General features: G+C 38.1%; 1 protein-coding gene across 4 annotated transcripts in view; it reads right to left on the bottom strand.

Annotated features, from left to right (window-relative positions):
* Nucleotides 1-1199: 1199 nt before the first annotated feature.
* Nucleotides 1200-15576, bottom strand: part of rbpjb (recombination signal binding protein for immunoglobulin kappa J region b) — a 97932-nt gene continuing 83555 nt past the window's right edge. For all 4 annotated transcript variants that reach the window (XM_078545967.1, XM_078545976.1, XM_078545986.1 and 1 more), the window contains 3 exons: nt 12965-13120; nt 7885-7988; nt 1200-4944 (listed from right to left, as the gene is read on the bottom strand). In XM_078545967.1, the coding sequence (XP_078402093.1) occupies nt 4632-4944; nt 7885-7988; nt 12965-13120 (573 nt within the window). In that variant the 3' untranslated portion in view covers nt 1200-4631. The remainder of the gene's footprint in view (nt 4945-7884; nt 7989-12964; nt 13121-15576) is intronic.

Raw genomic sequence — 15576 nt, 5'->3', positions numbered from 1 at the left:
CACCTCCAAGAATATTCAATGTTCCTGTTCCTTCACACAGGACAAATATAGTTAAAATAATGCAAACCTTTAACATTTTGGGATCAAAATTTCAGCAGAAATAGTAAAAACCCAAGCAATTTTATTTCAAAAAATACCATGTCTATAAAAACCTAGTCACTTATAATATCAAAACAGTAGTAGAAATATATCCATACCAGAATAATGAAATCCTAACTTATGCCTCAAAAAACACAATTGTTTTATCACAGAATACAAGAGTACTTTCTTCTGCCATTTTCTCAGTACCAATTTTGAACTGCTCTCTTCTGAAAACTGTAACTTAAGCTGGGTGCACAGTCTACAGGCATCGAACACCCTCCTGTATCTCACCCACGTGGCCATTGTTCATGTGAACTTCGGTGAATATTAGTACAGTCCAGTACAATAAGAAGCAAATGAAATTTAAAACTAACAAATGCAATGTATTGGATATTAGGAGAAAGGGATACATGGGGGTTTAGGTATGCAATGAAGAATAGGATTAGCTGGGGAAATTTTGCACGAGGTCTGGGAGAGACAATAGGCTTATCATTTCAATGTTGAGAAAATGTGGAGCAGTGATTTTAAAAAAAGCAAAGACTATCAGAATACATAGCATGAGCAATGGAGTGCCAGTCTACAAAGATCACACTGAAGTTCTATAATGCACAGAACAACTCCCTGCACATCATGTAAAATTCTGGTTACATTTTAAAATGGAGGGATACATTGACAAAGATGGAGAGAATAGCAACAAGAATTTCTGCAAGGTGTAGTGTATGAGCTGCGAGGAAAGCTTAGAAAAGTTTAAGCTGATCGGGGTACATAAAGTTAAATGGTAAAATGAAAGTGAACCCAGTGTACTTGTCAGATTAGCAGAACTAGGCACACATTTAGTGCAAAGTAAATACAAAATATGTCCGGAAAGTGGGGGGAGAAGAGGGGAAATCAATGGGTAAGCTATTGGAATGATCCATGAGAAAAGATAGGAAAAATCACACACATCAGGGAGTTCAAGGTATAGGAAAGTGTTAGACTGGGTGAGTTTAAAAAATACTACAAGGGACAAATAATGGGCTGATTGGCCTTTTAGAATACACTAGATGTCCAGCCCTTACAAACATGACTTTCATTCTAGCCCGAGTGGTTTGACCACTCAAATAGATCAAAGTGGCAAATAGCTTAACAAATTTTATTCCCTTTTTTGACACAACCAGTTGCTGCGAGTCATAAATTGTACATCAAGTGCCAAAAGTATACATGGAGATTACGTAGCTGGAACTGAATTCAGTTTTTTTAAATCTTCTACCTCGCAGGAGAAATTACTTTTGCTGTCAATGGCAAGCCACCTTCAAATCTGACATTTCAGGTATGAAACCTGCTATAATCATTTAGCCATCAGTTATGGCTCTGTTGGCAATCAGTAGCTTTTCGGTCTTGAATGTCAATTGACTTTGAAACTGCTCAATGGCGGAGTTCACAAGTTATATCAGGTTAACAGATCAAAGAGACTGGAATGAAAAATCAAATCCACTGTTAAAAATATTTCACTTTGAAGGTACTTCCCTTATTTCTATGATATTTAAATTAAAGCTGAAGGCAAGTGTAGGTGGAAACATTTTCAATATAAAGTTGTAATAGTTGTTTACATTTTAATGTGATTATGCCCACCTGAGTTTTATGCCCACTACAGAAATGATTGTCAGGGTGACACAGTGGAGAGCATTCTTGTCCAAATCAGAGTCTCGGTTCCAGCTTCTCTAGGGACATAAACACACAAAACCTATGCTGGTAATTCACAGCAACACTGAGGAGAGTGTTGCATTGCTGAAGGCTAGGTTATCTGCTTGTTCAGATGTTCTGTAAAATTAAATCCATGGTACAGTCTGAAGAGGAGCAGGAAGTTCTCCTGATTTCTGGACCAACAAAAACAGATCTCATTTGCAACCAGCTAACATATTTGCATATATAATAGCAATTATATTTCAAAAGCAATTCATTGGTTGTGAAACACTTTGGAAAATCCTGAAGACATAAAACACTATATAAATATAAGTTGTTCTTTACTATGTCGCTGTAAGTTGCCACTGGATCCGCTCACGGAATGAGCTCAGCCATCTAAAGCTCTAAAGGGTGAAGACATTAGTCATATTAAAAGTTAGCTACTCTCCTTACAAGGTAGGACAAATTTGTTCCCTCAATACGTGCACCCATGGACCATGGAGGGACCGAGGAGTGCTTAACACACACTTCCCATCTTCTGTTCCAATAATCAGTGTTTGCCATTTTAGTACACCCAATAAGAGCTTTCATTGTACTGGTTTTGAAGATATTTTATGTTGAATGCCCTAGTTCATTCATGTCTGTTAATTAACCTATGGACACTAACTTCTCAAACTCAAAGTCTTGTTTGGAAAACTTAGGACCTTTTGTGAAAAGACAGCTAGCTACCCTGTACCATAGAAATACTGGACTAAAATCCACATTATTACAGTCCTCGACTATTTTACAAACAGGCTTTTGCAGCTTGAATGTAACAGATGTGGCGTCAATCTGTTAGATACAGTTTTCAAAGAACAAATTACACTTTAAACACCATTTATCACTTAAGACATGTAATAAAAAAATAAAAATAAACCACTGTAGCAATCAAATAGCCAAAAAATTCAAATAGCACATGTAGGTGGAAGTACTGTAAATATAAAAAGCTGGGAATATGTTTCAACGTACAAAAGCAGTGCTGTGTGAGGGAAAAAACACACAAAATTGACTCAATACTTAATGGCCACATTCCCAATTCAATTAATAGCAGAACCTCATTTATCAGGTGTCAGTGTATCCAAAATCTTCAGTTTTAACTCATAAGTGGCAAAGCAAATCTATCAGATATTACTAAATACTGTTTTATTAAAATAATTGAAAAAATAAAGCTATGTTTAACATATCTGTACTGTTGTATGTATTGCAGACAGGGCAGAAGTCACTTAAAGCTTCTGATATTCTTGCTTCTGAAGTACATCGGGATGTTCCAATATTACAATGCATTAAGAGATGATATTAAAGAATATCACAATTTTGGATTTACATATCATAGTAAATGTGATAGCAGCCATAATTTGATTGCAGTGGTAATCCTGAGAATTCAGAAAGGAAAAATAACCCTTTTGGTATTCTTAAGAAAAGTATGAGGAAGGACTAGTTGAACATCATAAAAAGCAGCAAAATGTGAATTAAATTGTGGTCAATTGAGTTGTCACATAATGCTAAATTTTATAAAAAGAGATGTTTGTACACTAACTGGTATTGCATTTACCCACAATTGTTACTGTGCATTAAAACTATTTAAAGAAAGCCTGACACTATGTAGAACTCTCCTGATGTGACATCATGAAATTCTGTTATAAATGCGTTTGCTTATGGGCGCACTGGACAGAATTTCAGGATATCATGTGAGGTGGAGCAGGATAAAAATGCCCATCAGCCTGCTTCTAACCAGCGGTTTTTAACACACAGCAGCAAGGCAACTGAGACATCAGTAAGCGTACAGAAACACCTATAAGTTATTGCTGTGCGCTCTGCATAGTTGAATACACACCCCTTTAAGGTGATAGATTTAAAGAAGTAACTTACAACCTTAACACAAGGCTTGTAATTCACTAATTAATCAAAAGTATCACTGGAATCAAAGCTCTAATTGAAGAATCAGAACTCTACTTTTCCTTTTCGATTTCCATCTATCTTTTGGTTGTTTGAGTAACCTTTTATAGAATAAAGTAACCAACTTGCATCTGTGTTTAGATTGCCTTTGTGTAACAGATCATATTTAGACAGCATGACTTTAGTGCTTCTTTGTTTCTTAAACTATCATGCTAAAATCAGGATATTAATTAACTGATTTTGACCCACATTGTGAAGGTGTCATATTGAGACATCCTTTAAGTACAGTATGCAGATTGACAGGTAATCATAAAAATGAAGTCCTCCTCTCAAACACCACTTTCAATTGATAATAAAGTCACACGACTCAAGTTTAAAAAAAAATAAAAATTAGGACAGTTCCAGCCAGTGACCAAAATATAGGTCTTTACTGGTATAGTAGGTGATGAGAATATACAGCAAGGTCAGGCCTGGAACCTGGATACTTCAGGGCCCATTGCTCATAGGAAGAAAATATAAACTATTTGGTAACAAAAGTGTACTATATGTATAATACAAAAAAGGTATGGTGAAACTGTACCTCCACTAAAGCTTATACAAGTTTCTTGGTCCATAGAAACTATGTTATTTTTGTATGCATTCTCTAGTCTGTTTTACCATCATCCCACCCAAATTTTTTATATCTTGCCCACACTTTAAACAGCTGAAAAATAGATTTTTCATTTTAGCTCTTTATAAAGTTTTATACATATTCAGGTGTATTTTCTTACTGTGGTAACACCTCCTGCAGATTATCTATGCTTGAATGACATGTCCATCATCTGAACAAGTAGGTGATTTCCAGAATACCACAAGAACCGTTGGTACTTGTAGGTTTTCTCTGCAGCTCTCCAACAGTTTTGCGTCTTCTCCCTTCCAAAAAGCTGGCGACAGTCTTTAAACCACTTTGGTAGTTAGGAGACTACTGTTGCTGCTGATGTGACAATAGTTGAGTTTGTGCTGACAGTTGTGTAACTTCCCTCACTGTTTGTGTTTGAGTCATTTGATGCCATCAAGCTGGAATTAGCTCTAAGGATGGCTCCAGCAGCACTGCAGTGTGGTCTTGGTCCAGGCTCTGGTGTATATGTGAAAGTAAGGCTGGTAGAGTAGATAATCCCATCGTTTCGAACCAGAGTGACAGGGACCTGGACAGGCTGACGTACCCATCGCCAACCCTCCCGGAATGCAGAAATATCTGGAACAACACACAGCATGCTCTCTGCACACCTTTAAAAAAAATGTTAAAGCAAATTAGCAAATAGTTAGAATATTTTAATTTTATTTATGTGGTGATTGTTTGCAAATACATGCTAAGTCCATCGATCAGCAGAGTTATGCACCGAGAAGGTAAAACATAAAGCAGTACCTTTGAAATCAGCCTAATTAAAGGAAAAACCACAAAGTGCCACACAAAGGTGCAAGTAGCTACCCTCAATTGTGTTGCAGCTTTTGAAATGAGATAATTATCAAACTGCTTCAATGCAAATATTAGAATCTTCACATGTAGCCACGATTTGTTTGTATTCATAGAGCACACAATTGAAATATGTACCTCTGATGGATCAAGTACAACTTTACCAGATTTCATTGCAAAACAGAAAATTGTTTAGCCATTCTGGCTACAGGTTACTTATTAAAATTGTACTCTAGTGTAGTACTAGGTAAAGATATTTCAACACTCGAGTGTTTTTTTTTTAATTCATTCACGGGATATGGGCTTCGCTGGCTGAGCCAGCATTTATTGCCCATCCCTAGTTGCCCTTGAGAAGGTGGTGGTGAGCTGACTTCTTGAACTGCTGCAGTCCGTGTGTTGTAGGTACACCCACAGTGTTGTTAGGAAGGGAGTTCCAGGATTTTGACCTAGCGACAGTGAAGGAACGGTGTTATATAGCATAGGCTGACATTTCAATTTTATTCCAACAAAGTGCAGTCTTTCATCTTGCCATAACATTTGCTGCCAATTGATAGCATTTTAAAGATTTTACTGCATCAATAAAATACTATTGCCACCGTACAGTGCATCTCTTGTTTGCCACAGGGTGGCATTGGTACAACATCTGCACTGGTAGGAAGCCTAGCTTACGCAGCTTGGAAGTCATCTAAAGATATTAAAAATTCACATTAAAAAAATTACATTCTGAAGAAAACATGCTTATTTCTGGCAGTTGGTTGTTGGATAGTGAGTGGGAGTGGAAGCCTATCAACTTTCCTCTCCCCTGGGTGCTGGGGTCAATGGTAAGGCCACTATTCTAGCCCAGGAAGAGATTAGCTAAATTAGCACAGCCCGAAGATCGAACCTGGTCTGAATAAATCATTGCTGCTTTGATTCAGTTCCTCACAGAGTAGTGAATCTTCATGTTTGCCTGATGTGACTAATAAAATGATTAAATAAAAGATTACACATCTGTGTATTTTAAGACAAAAGTAACCTCTTACAGGGCAATTTATCATATTAAGTGATTTCACCCAAGGCCTTCACTCAGCATTGAAGAAGTGGAACTCACTACCACATGAAATGGTTGAGGTGAATAGCTTAGATAAGGGAAAGCAAGATAAGTGCCGGATAAGAAAAGAACAGAAAGATATGTTGATGGGACAAGATGAACTAAATGGAGTGAAACGTGGTGTGTGGGGAATATCAACACCTGCACCGAATGGGCCAAATGGTCTGCTTCTGTGCTGTAAATTGTTTTCAAGAACCAGTGCACTGATACAAGGGTGCTTTAAAAGGAATTGATGCCTTTATATTAGGAAATGCAGATGGAGACCATGGCAAAATAGGCAAATGTCAAGTAACAATAAGAGTTAAGATGAAATGCCCAACAGGTAAAGATGAAGCTACACGTTGGTAACCATGATTCCTACTTTCAGTTTTAGCTCTTGCGCAAAAAGTTTTTGGCATAGTTTTCTAGCTTCAGAGACAAAAAGTTGTGAATTTACATGCCACTATGAATTTAACTGCTAGTTCAGAGTGACACTTCAGTGTGGTACTGGCTGAATTATTTGGACATTTCCTGCATATTGGAGCTTGTGCATAAATTGTCCATCGTGTTTGCACACTGTACTGCAAAATGATCCATTGGTGGTAAAGTGCTTTGGAACATTCCAAAGTTGCAATAAGTTGCTATATAAATGCTAGAACTTATATTTAGTCACAGATTGAATCAAAATTACAGGATATTATTGCACAAAGGGCGGTCATTTGGCCACTGTGCTCTGAAAGAGCTAGGCACTTAGTCCCATCCAACAATACGAAAAGTTGTTTACACAGTCCTTCATCACAATTTCCTCAAAATAAGTTTTAACAGTTTTTCCAACGATAGCTGACACAAACTGAAGTGTCATTGTGTCTCCCTGATGGTTCAATTGATACAAATACCAAGCAGGATTAAGCCATAGAGATGAGCAAAGGCACAGGTTGACTTCCCTGCTCCAGGCTTGGTTAGTAAATTTTAGTTGGCGGTGATTTATAAAACAGAATTGAACTCAGTCTTCTGAGCCAAAGAGAAAAATAAATCCAGTTTTTCTGTTCCTCGAAGCTTTTTACAGACCATTTTCCTCTCCAGGACTACTAAGAATACAAAAAGAACAACTTCTTTATTAGACACACGCACAAACTTTAGCAATCTGACCCAGTGGTGACAGACAATTGTGCCTAAGAATGAAGCAAAGACTGTGGGTGTACCTACACCACGGGCTGCAGCGCTTCAAGGTGGCAGCTCACCACTGCCTTCTCAAGAGAAACAAGAAATGGGCAATGAATGCTGGCCTATCCAGTGAAGCCCACATCCTGTAAATGAATTAAAAAATAGTAGTACAGAGATGGAAGCAGGCTAGGTCTAAGAGAAGCATAGCAGAAAAATGACAAAGAAGTGGCTAGCAGCACTGAACAAGGAGGTGTCAATAAACCATACACAAATGGGAAACAGTAGCCCCTTTAAGACAGAAAAAGTACGAGTGTGTATGAACAACGGGTCAAATATAATCAGCCAGGCAGCCTGCTAATAGTCAGTCATTCTCTATATCTGGCTTAGTTGCTCTTTTGTGGAGACATGAGTAGAAAAAGAGACAAGTAAAACCAGCATTTTTCTTAATGTAATTCAATCAAATTAAGCTCTTAAAATAGCTTTCTAAATAAATTTGCTGTTTAGAACTAAACCACTTTACCTGTACATGGTCTCAGCTTCCACATCGCCAAACCAAACTCGCAGATTGGGTGTAAAATTCTGTCCCGTGAGCTCAAGCATTGCAACGTCCCCCCCTCCATTCAGCTATAAAAACAAAGAAAAGCTCAGTTGTTTATAGCCATCCCTTGTAAATACATCCATGCAGAGCTGCATACATAATGCAGCCCAGACAACAATTAAACATATTGGCTTAAACCTACCTGTTCGGTGTCCAAAGCAATGAGTGTGCAGTTGCACCAACTGGTATACCAAGGCTTATTTAAAAAGTAGACCCAGTATTTACGGACACAGTATACTTCTTTCATTGCTGAATTAAAATCCCTTAGGTTAGAATTAACTATCATAGAATGCACTCCTTTGTAGCCCAAAAAAAAATCTTTTGACAATCTCAATTTTACAGATGCAGTTGCAGCAAATTTCTCAATTTCACTGTAACCTTGTGCACTTAATCTTGAATTTACAGATGGCAAATTTTGCAGAATTTTAGTGTTTTTGATCAAACTTGATCATAAATTATGCATAAAAATGTCAAAATTTGAGGTTTTAAAATGCTTAAATAACACATTGAATTCCTTGCTTGCACAGTTTCTAGGTTCAGCTGTTATTTGGTTTGGTACAAAATGTGAGCATTTTAACCAACACACCCTTAGAAAAATCTACCTCCAGCAAATTGGATGTAATAGAGAGAGATCATTTTAATCATTGGAATTTTAATTTGGACATATCCTCTTGGAAAAAACCTTCTGAAAGTAACTGAAAATATTTTTATTTTGTTGTCCAGGACAGAATATTTAAATATAGATATAATGTGCTTTCTTCCAGGACTATAAATATGTAAATAAGGACTGCTCTATGAAGCATTTAGACAATAGTTGACAGGCCTCAAATAGTACTTACAGCTATTTGTGCCTACAGTCAAAGGCAGCAGTACAGAGGTGGGAATATGATAGGTATCAGGGCAGCACAGCAGAAAAAAAGGCAAAAAAAGATTGTATCGCAGAACTGGTCAGCACCAATGCGAATAGGGAGAATGCACAAAAATATTTGCCTCTTTAACCTAGAAACAGATGTGAATTAAATTATTCATTTCATATTTCCTCAATAGAATTTAACACATAGTTTGGTTGATAAATTTAGCAGTATTATTTGTATAGTCTTCAGAGAAAAAGTACCAAACTTCATTATTTAATTGATTATGTATCAACCAAACTGATAATTCTCTCATTTCAAAAGCACAAAAGTCAACAATGTGTTGTTCACAATTCTGACATTAAAATCCCTCAGCGTTACAGTCTTGTAATATATTCCTTTTCACCTTTTCTTCTATACACTATGGCTACAAATATTGCTGAAATATTGCTCTGTTCCAACTAAGGTTCCTAAAATAAGCAAGCCTCTAATGAAAAATCAAGATAAATTCATTTATTTGAATGTGGAACAACTGATTTAAATGAAGGTATAACGATTTTAAAGAGAAAGAAATTTCCTCATGGTAATTTACTCCTTATTCAGAGATCAACATGTATGTATTTTGAAAGAAGTTTAGTCTCACGAACAGTGAAGGTTCCAGCACGCCCTTTTAAAATAAATCAAGAATCTGCAGAAAGGAAGTGCCTCATTATGTACTCCTAACATTCCTTATACATATTACAAAGATGTCCACGAGTCTAATTAAAAGAAATTTGAAGTTAGAAAAGACTTCATGATGTTCCAGGAAAAGGAAATCAGGAACATCAAGTTTTCCATTATGTTACATTTGGACATCAACACCAACAGATGAACTAATAGATGTGTTAAAACAGAAAAAAACCCAATCTAATAAGACATGATATAAAAAAACCTCACACAGCACACATCCCAGGGAACAGCTGCAGGGAGCAAAGGGTGGCCTGCACAAATCTGTCACTATGTACCCTGGAGAGGCATCTGCTCCAAAGCTTCACACAAGGATTTGGATTACACTGCTGGTGACAAGTAACTTTTTAACTATTGTTTTTGCTACCGAGAACATGAAGGTGCCAGCAAGCTATCCTTCCACCATGCTGAAGTTAGGGTATGCATACTTCTGCTCATTTCTCCAGTCATCTATCTTAATTGCAGAGCAAAGCAGCTGCTACTGGCCATGCATCTCCAATTGTGGAAAGAGCATGTCCCTGTGCTATGGTCAACACTGTTAACCTATCAGAAGGCGTTTGAGGGATATGTCGCTCACCATGCTGTCCATGTCTTGAGGGCTAAAATCTGCACTTATAAGTTGTCTCATGCCTATCCTATGGGGTTGGGGGCGGTGGGGAAAGAGCGGTTGTAATGACTGGTGCATGATCAGCTTCAGCAAGTGCGAGGAACTCGTATTGCTTTGTCACCAAAATTGAGCACATCTGCTTCTTCCAGTCCTTCCACGCCACTCCATTTCCTCTTGCTCACCAACTCACTCTTGCCCCCCTCGGTGCTGCCCATGCCCAAACTCTAAAGAGACAATCTTTAGTTTCGCCCTCATCTTGCATTAAGAGATCTCCAATCTAATTTTGCTTAGGAGGTAGGTTACCTTGACCCTAGTCCCACTAAACTGATCACCAAACTTCTTTCCTGGGCCCAACCTAGTTAACTTCCAAATGGTTCAGTCTCTTGAGATATTGCCCCTCTCCCTTTCAAACCTGTCACCACAACCCTCCTTCTCAATCCCTCTGCCTTTGCCAACTGTCAAATCTCGAAGCTCCATTTCCCTCCAAAGTTTGCAAACACGTCATCATGAAAATCCTTGTCCATCTTTCCTGAAACTTCCCTAGAAATTTTCCAATCAGGCTTGTGAGTTACACAGCATTGACCAAAGTAAAAAATGACACAATCTACGCTTATGACCATGACCCTCCTCATCCTCTCTGCGGCTGTTGATAAGGTCCTGCTTCAATACCTCGCACCATCCTCCTCCAATGCCACCTCCTCCATTGTTCAGATCAGTGGACTGCTTTCAGTTTGCTCCTCTCAATTGTAGTCACATCATCGCCAGCAATAGCATTTCTTCTTATACTTCACACCATTGCCTCTGAAGTCCATCAAAAGATACATTCTTGGTCCTTCAACTTCATCATTTACATAATGCTCCTTGGCAACCTCTGCAAATGTGCAGTGAGCTGACAACATCCAACTTTACCTCTCCATGATCTCTCTTGATCCCTCATCTGTGATATCAAACTGGCTGTCCAACACCAAGTCTTCAAATAACTTTCACTTCCTTCAATTAAAACATCAGATCAAAAACAAAAATTGTGGGAAAAACTCAGCAGGTCTGACAGCATCTGTGGAGAGAAAGACAGAGTTAACGTTTTGAATCCGTATGACTCTTCTTCAGAATGTTCTGAAGAGTCATATGGACTCGAAACATTAACTCTGTCTTTCTCTCCACAGATGATGTCAGACCTGCTGAGTATTTCCAGCAATTTTTGTTTTTGTTTCAGATTTCCAACATACACAGTATTTTGCTTTTAAATATCAGATCAAACTCATTTAAACTGATAGAATAGGTTTTTTTAGGCCTTGGCTAAATTCAGCACACTTGCTACTCATTCTGCAATCTCCGGCCGACAACCAGACTGTTCAGAACTGCAGCATCCTACTTGACACAAGCCGAGCTTCCGACCGCATAGTCCCTCCATCACAACGATTGCTGACTTCTACTTCTGTAATATTGCCCATCCCTGTTCTGCCTCAGCCCATTTGCTTTTGAAATCCCCAAACTTGTCTTTGTCACCCCCAGATTTTAGACTATTCCAACAGCTCCTCTGGTAAGGCTATCACTCAATACACTCTGCAAACTACAACTAAGCCAAAATTATGCTGCCTACATTCTATCACACACTAAGTCTTGTTCACCCAGCACTTTTGTCGTCAATGGCCTACACTAACTCCTAATACCTCATTACCTCCAACCTAAAATTCTCATCTTTGTTTTGCAGGGTGTTTATCCCCTCACTCTTCCCCATATTCATAATTTTCTCCACTCCTCTGAAGTCTCCATTTCTCTAACTTTGGCTTTCTGTTTATGTCCCTCTTTCTTTATTCCACCACAGCTGGCTGTGCCAACAGCTACCTGAGCTTTATCCTCTGGAATTCCCTCCCTGAACCTCTTCAACCAACTCTGCTCCTTTAAATATCTTAAAACCAACCTCCAACCACACTTTTGGTAACGCCTCTGAATATTTTCAGTCAGCTTGACATCTTTTTCTTCTGATTACCCCTTTGTGGAGTATCTTGGTATATCTTCTGCATTAAAAGGTACTATTTAAATGCAAATTGTGGTTACAAGTACCTGTAGGGTCTTTCTGAGGTCAAATTGACTTTAGGATGATATGCCTGGTATAAACTGAAATAAGGTTGACTGTCTCTAGCCAAACCTGTAATCTGATATGTAAGCCAAACAAGTCTAGAGTATTCCATGGTGCTGTTAACAACTGACCAACCTTCCAGCAAGTTGTAACTGTCATTGAGAGCTGGGCTTCTTGACAGTTTGCCCTACAAGCTAATTTTCCAAGTAGTACAGTAGTGGTCAAGCAACAGGAAGTTTACTACTAGTGTGCTTTAACCACAAGTTTTGGTTGAACTCCAGCAGTACCCAAATATGCATGCTTGGAGTTTCCTAAGCCTGGTCTATTGCCAGCACTGACCCAAGTTGTTTAGCTTTAGAGAAGTGGGTCTTCTTGCTGCTCTTGGATAGAGTGCGCGAATGAAAATTATATCTTTCACCAATAGCTGGGTTCAAAGACTTTTAATCAACATGATGACATATTCTGTTCATTAGACATCTAGCAGAACTACAAAAGAAACCTCGCTCTCCCCACAAACCCCCCATCCCTCCAAAAAAAAAATCAAATAGCACCTAGTTTGTTACTATAACTTCATAACCAGTTTCTTCAGATGATGGCTGGTTCTTGGGCACACCTTGAAACTACAGCATTTTCAAAAATCAACTTCACTGATACATCCTCAGCCTTAATGTAAAGAAAATTATCCACTGCAATCTGAATGTAAGCAAACAAAACCTATAAACGTCCAAGTCCTGTTACCTGAAGACTTTCTACAACAGGTACAGGTGTCACTGGTGCATGTACGGGCCCCATCCCCTCGTAGAAAGTGTATTCAGCCTTATCTGTGCTTATGATTGTCCAAGAGGCTCCATCGTTTATCATTTCTTTGTTTGGTTCTTTTGGACATGGAGTGGCCTGTTGGGGGAGGTAGGGAGGGGGCAAAAATGAAATTAAAAAACACAACTGTGACCATAACACACAAACTAGATCCATTGCATTGATTTACTTTATGGAGGCATAATTTTTTTAAATAGTGAAAGACCACTTCAGTTTTCAAAATTACAGTGGAACTTCTATTATCCATACTTCAATTATCTGCCCGGATTTTCACTGGGCAAAGGATGTTGCACCACCAATACCCTCTTGAGAGACCAAATATCAACTTAAAGGTTGAAGATTCAATTATATTTAGTTACTCTTACTGTAAGCCTTCAATCCTCTGTCTAGTGTCATTGCTATTCAAGAGCTTCAAAATGTTTCTACAGGTAGCCCTTATAAACATATGTTGAATTTGTTACACGTGCCAAGACCAGAGCTTTGGGACCCTCAAGCACCTTTTAATTTCCTTTACTCAACTGACGAAGTCCCCTCATTATGGCAGGTAATAAAGGTTCCACTGCAAACGCATTTCTATTACTTGAAAATTAAATATCATAGAATTTCCATCTGCAGCATAAAACAACATCTTTAAAAATATAATTTTGTTGCAACTGCCTGACTGTAAACTTTTGATACATTCAGCCATGCAGGTTCAGGTTAAAATGAATAACCTAACAAAATTATATATAAGTGCAATATATTCTTACTAAAATACAGGTTTAGCAACTTGAGAATCTAAATTCACATTGTGTTGGCAATGTCATTCCAGCTTCCAACATACTGTTCCAAAACAATAGGAGATGAATAGATGAATCTACTCAACTTACAGCCAAATGTTTTTCTTTTAAAAAAGCTTAATTTTGAGCATTGATTTTCACATGGGATCTATTAACATCCAAAATTGAAAATAAAACAGTTAGCTCAAAGATTTACAACCATTTGCCTTAGTGATAGCATTCTAACTTCTGAATCAAGGGCTGTGTTCAAGACCTACTGCAGGGACTTGAACCCATGATTTAGGTCAACACTTCTGTGCAGTACTGAAGGAGAGCTGTATTGCTAGGATAGCAGTCTTTGTGATGAAATGTCAAATCTACATTGCCTGCCTGTTACATGGACATGAAGGAGTCCATGGCATTTTTCAAATAACAACAGAGTTCTTATAATGTATTGGGTAACATTTATTCCTTCAATCACCAAAAACAAAACTAACTGGAAATATATGCTATTACTTGTGAAGGTCCTTACTGTTGACAATTGACTGCTATGTTTGTCTCCAAAACAACAGTGGCTCATCATTAAAAAGAATGCTTTCGAACTTCCTACTGTGAGAATGGATATTTTTTAAAAACTATTTTGGGGAATATTGTGCCATTCTGTGAAGGCAGCTGGGTGCCTGTGCGTGTTGGATTTAATTAAGCTGGGCAAAGATTAATAGCAGTCAGGTTATCTGGGTGTTTAAAATATGAAAAGGATAGAGGTGTTAAGTTTGAGGCACAAGTAAATAGGTTAGGTCTAACATTTGCATTTTTAGATAAGCGGAGAATTTGTTTGAATATCAAAGGAGAGTCAGAGGTAACAAGAAACATGCCTGCATCTTGCAGGAGTTCTATCAGTCAATAGTAGTGGGAATATTATATTTTATTGACTCAGAGGCAAGGATAAGATAGAGACACAAATCCTTCCAAATATAAAATCTTTTAAGTTTCAAAGAGGTGTGAGAACAATGGAACCTGAGATGAAGTGGGGGAAAGCTATTTTAAAGTTACTATGGGGAGCATAGGATGGAGATAGCTGGAGCTGTTTGAGCTGTTGAACTACAGCTGGAGCTCTGGGCTGGGAGAGGATGCCATTTGATCCAGCTATCCAGTCAAGCCAGAAAAGTCTTGGGCTGCAACAAGCAGTTTTATTCTGAAGTGGATTCCACCATAGCTTGGAAGAGGGTAGAGCGGTCATGTGGTATGCCTTTACTGAAGCTACAGCAGTTTGCCTGGCGTCATATTACTGGATTGTTTTTTTAGTTAACATCTATAAGGGAGTGCCGCCTGGAGGTGTCTACTTGTGGGTCTGACCAAGTAAAGTGTTCTTTTGGGGAATGTTTTGTAAGACAACCTTAACTGTGTAACTGTAATCTTGTGTGCTTAAGTTTTCTTTTATTCTTGTTAATAAAACTTTTACTTTTAATTTTTAAAATCCCAAACATATTAATAGGCCTCTTACTGATGAGATTGGTATGTCGTCTTCTCGTTTTCAGAATACAAAAAAAACAGGGCCAAGTAAGCCAAGTTTCCCTCTGGGATTTGGTTTGCACAGCAATTAACACTGGCTGTGGTCATAACACTATAGGTGAAAAAAGGCCCTCACTCATTTATATAATGCCTTCTTTTTAATTTACACTGATTGGATAAATATTTAGCTGAACTGAGTTCAACAGGTTTTTAGGTGGGGGAAAATGACAATTTATATTGGTTAAGTACAGCTCATAGATGTTA

The sequence above is a fragment of the Cetorhinus maximus genome, chromosome 1 (genome assembly GCF_964194155.1).
Source record: "Cetorhinus maximus chromosome 1, sCetMax3.hap1.1, whole genome shotgun sequence".
In the NCBI taxonomy this organism is placed as follows: domain Eukaryota; kingdom Metazoa; phylum Chordata; class Chondrichthyes; order Lamniformes; family Cetorhinidae; genus Cetorhinus; species Cetorhinus maximus.
This window is presented reverse-complemented; position numbering and strand designations above follow the sequence as displayed.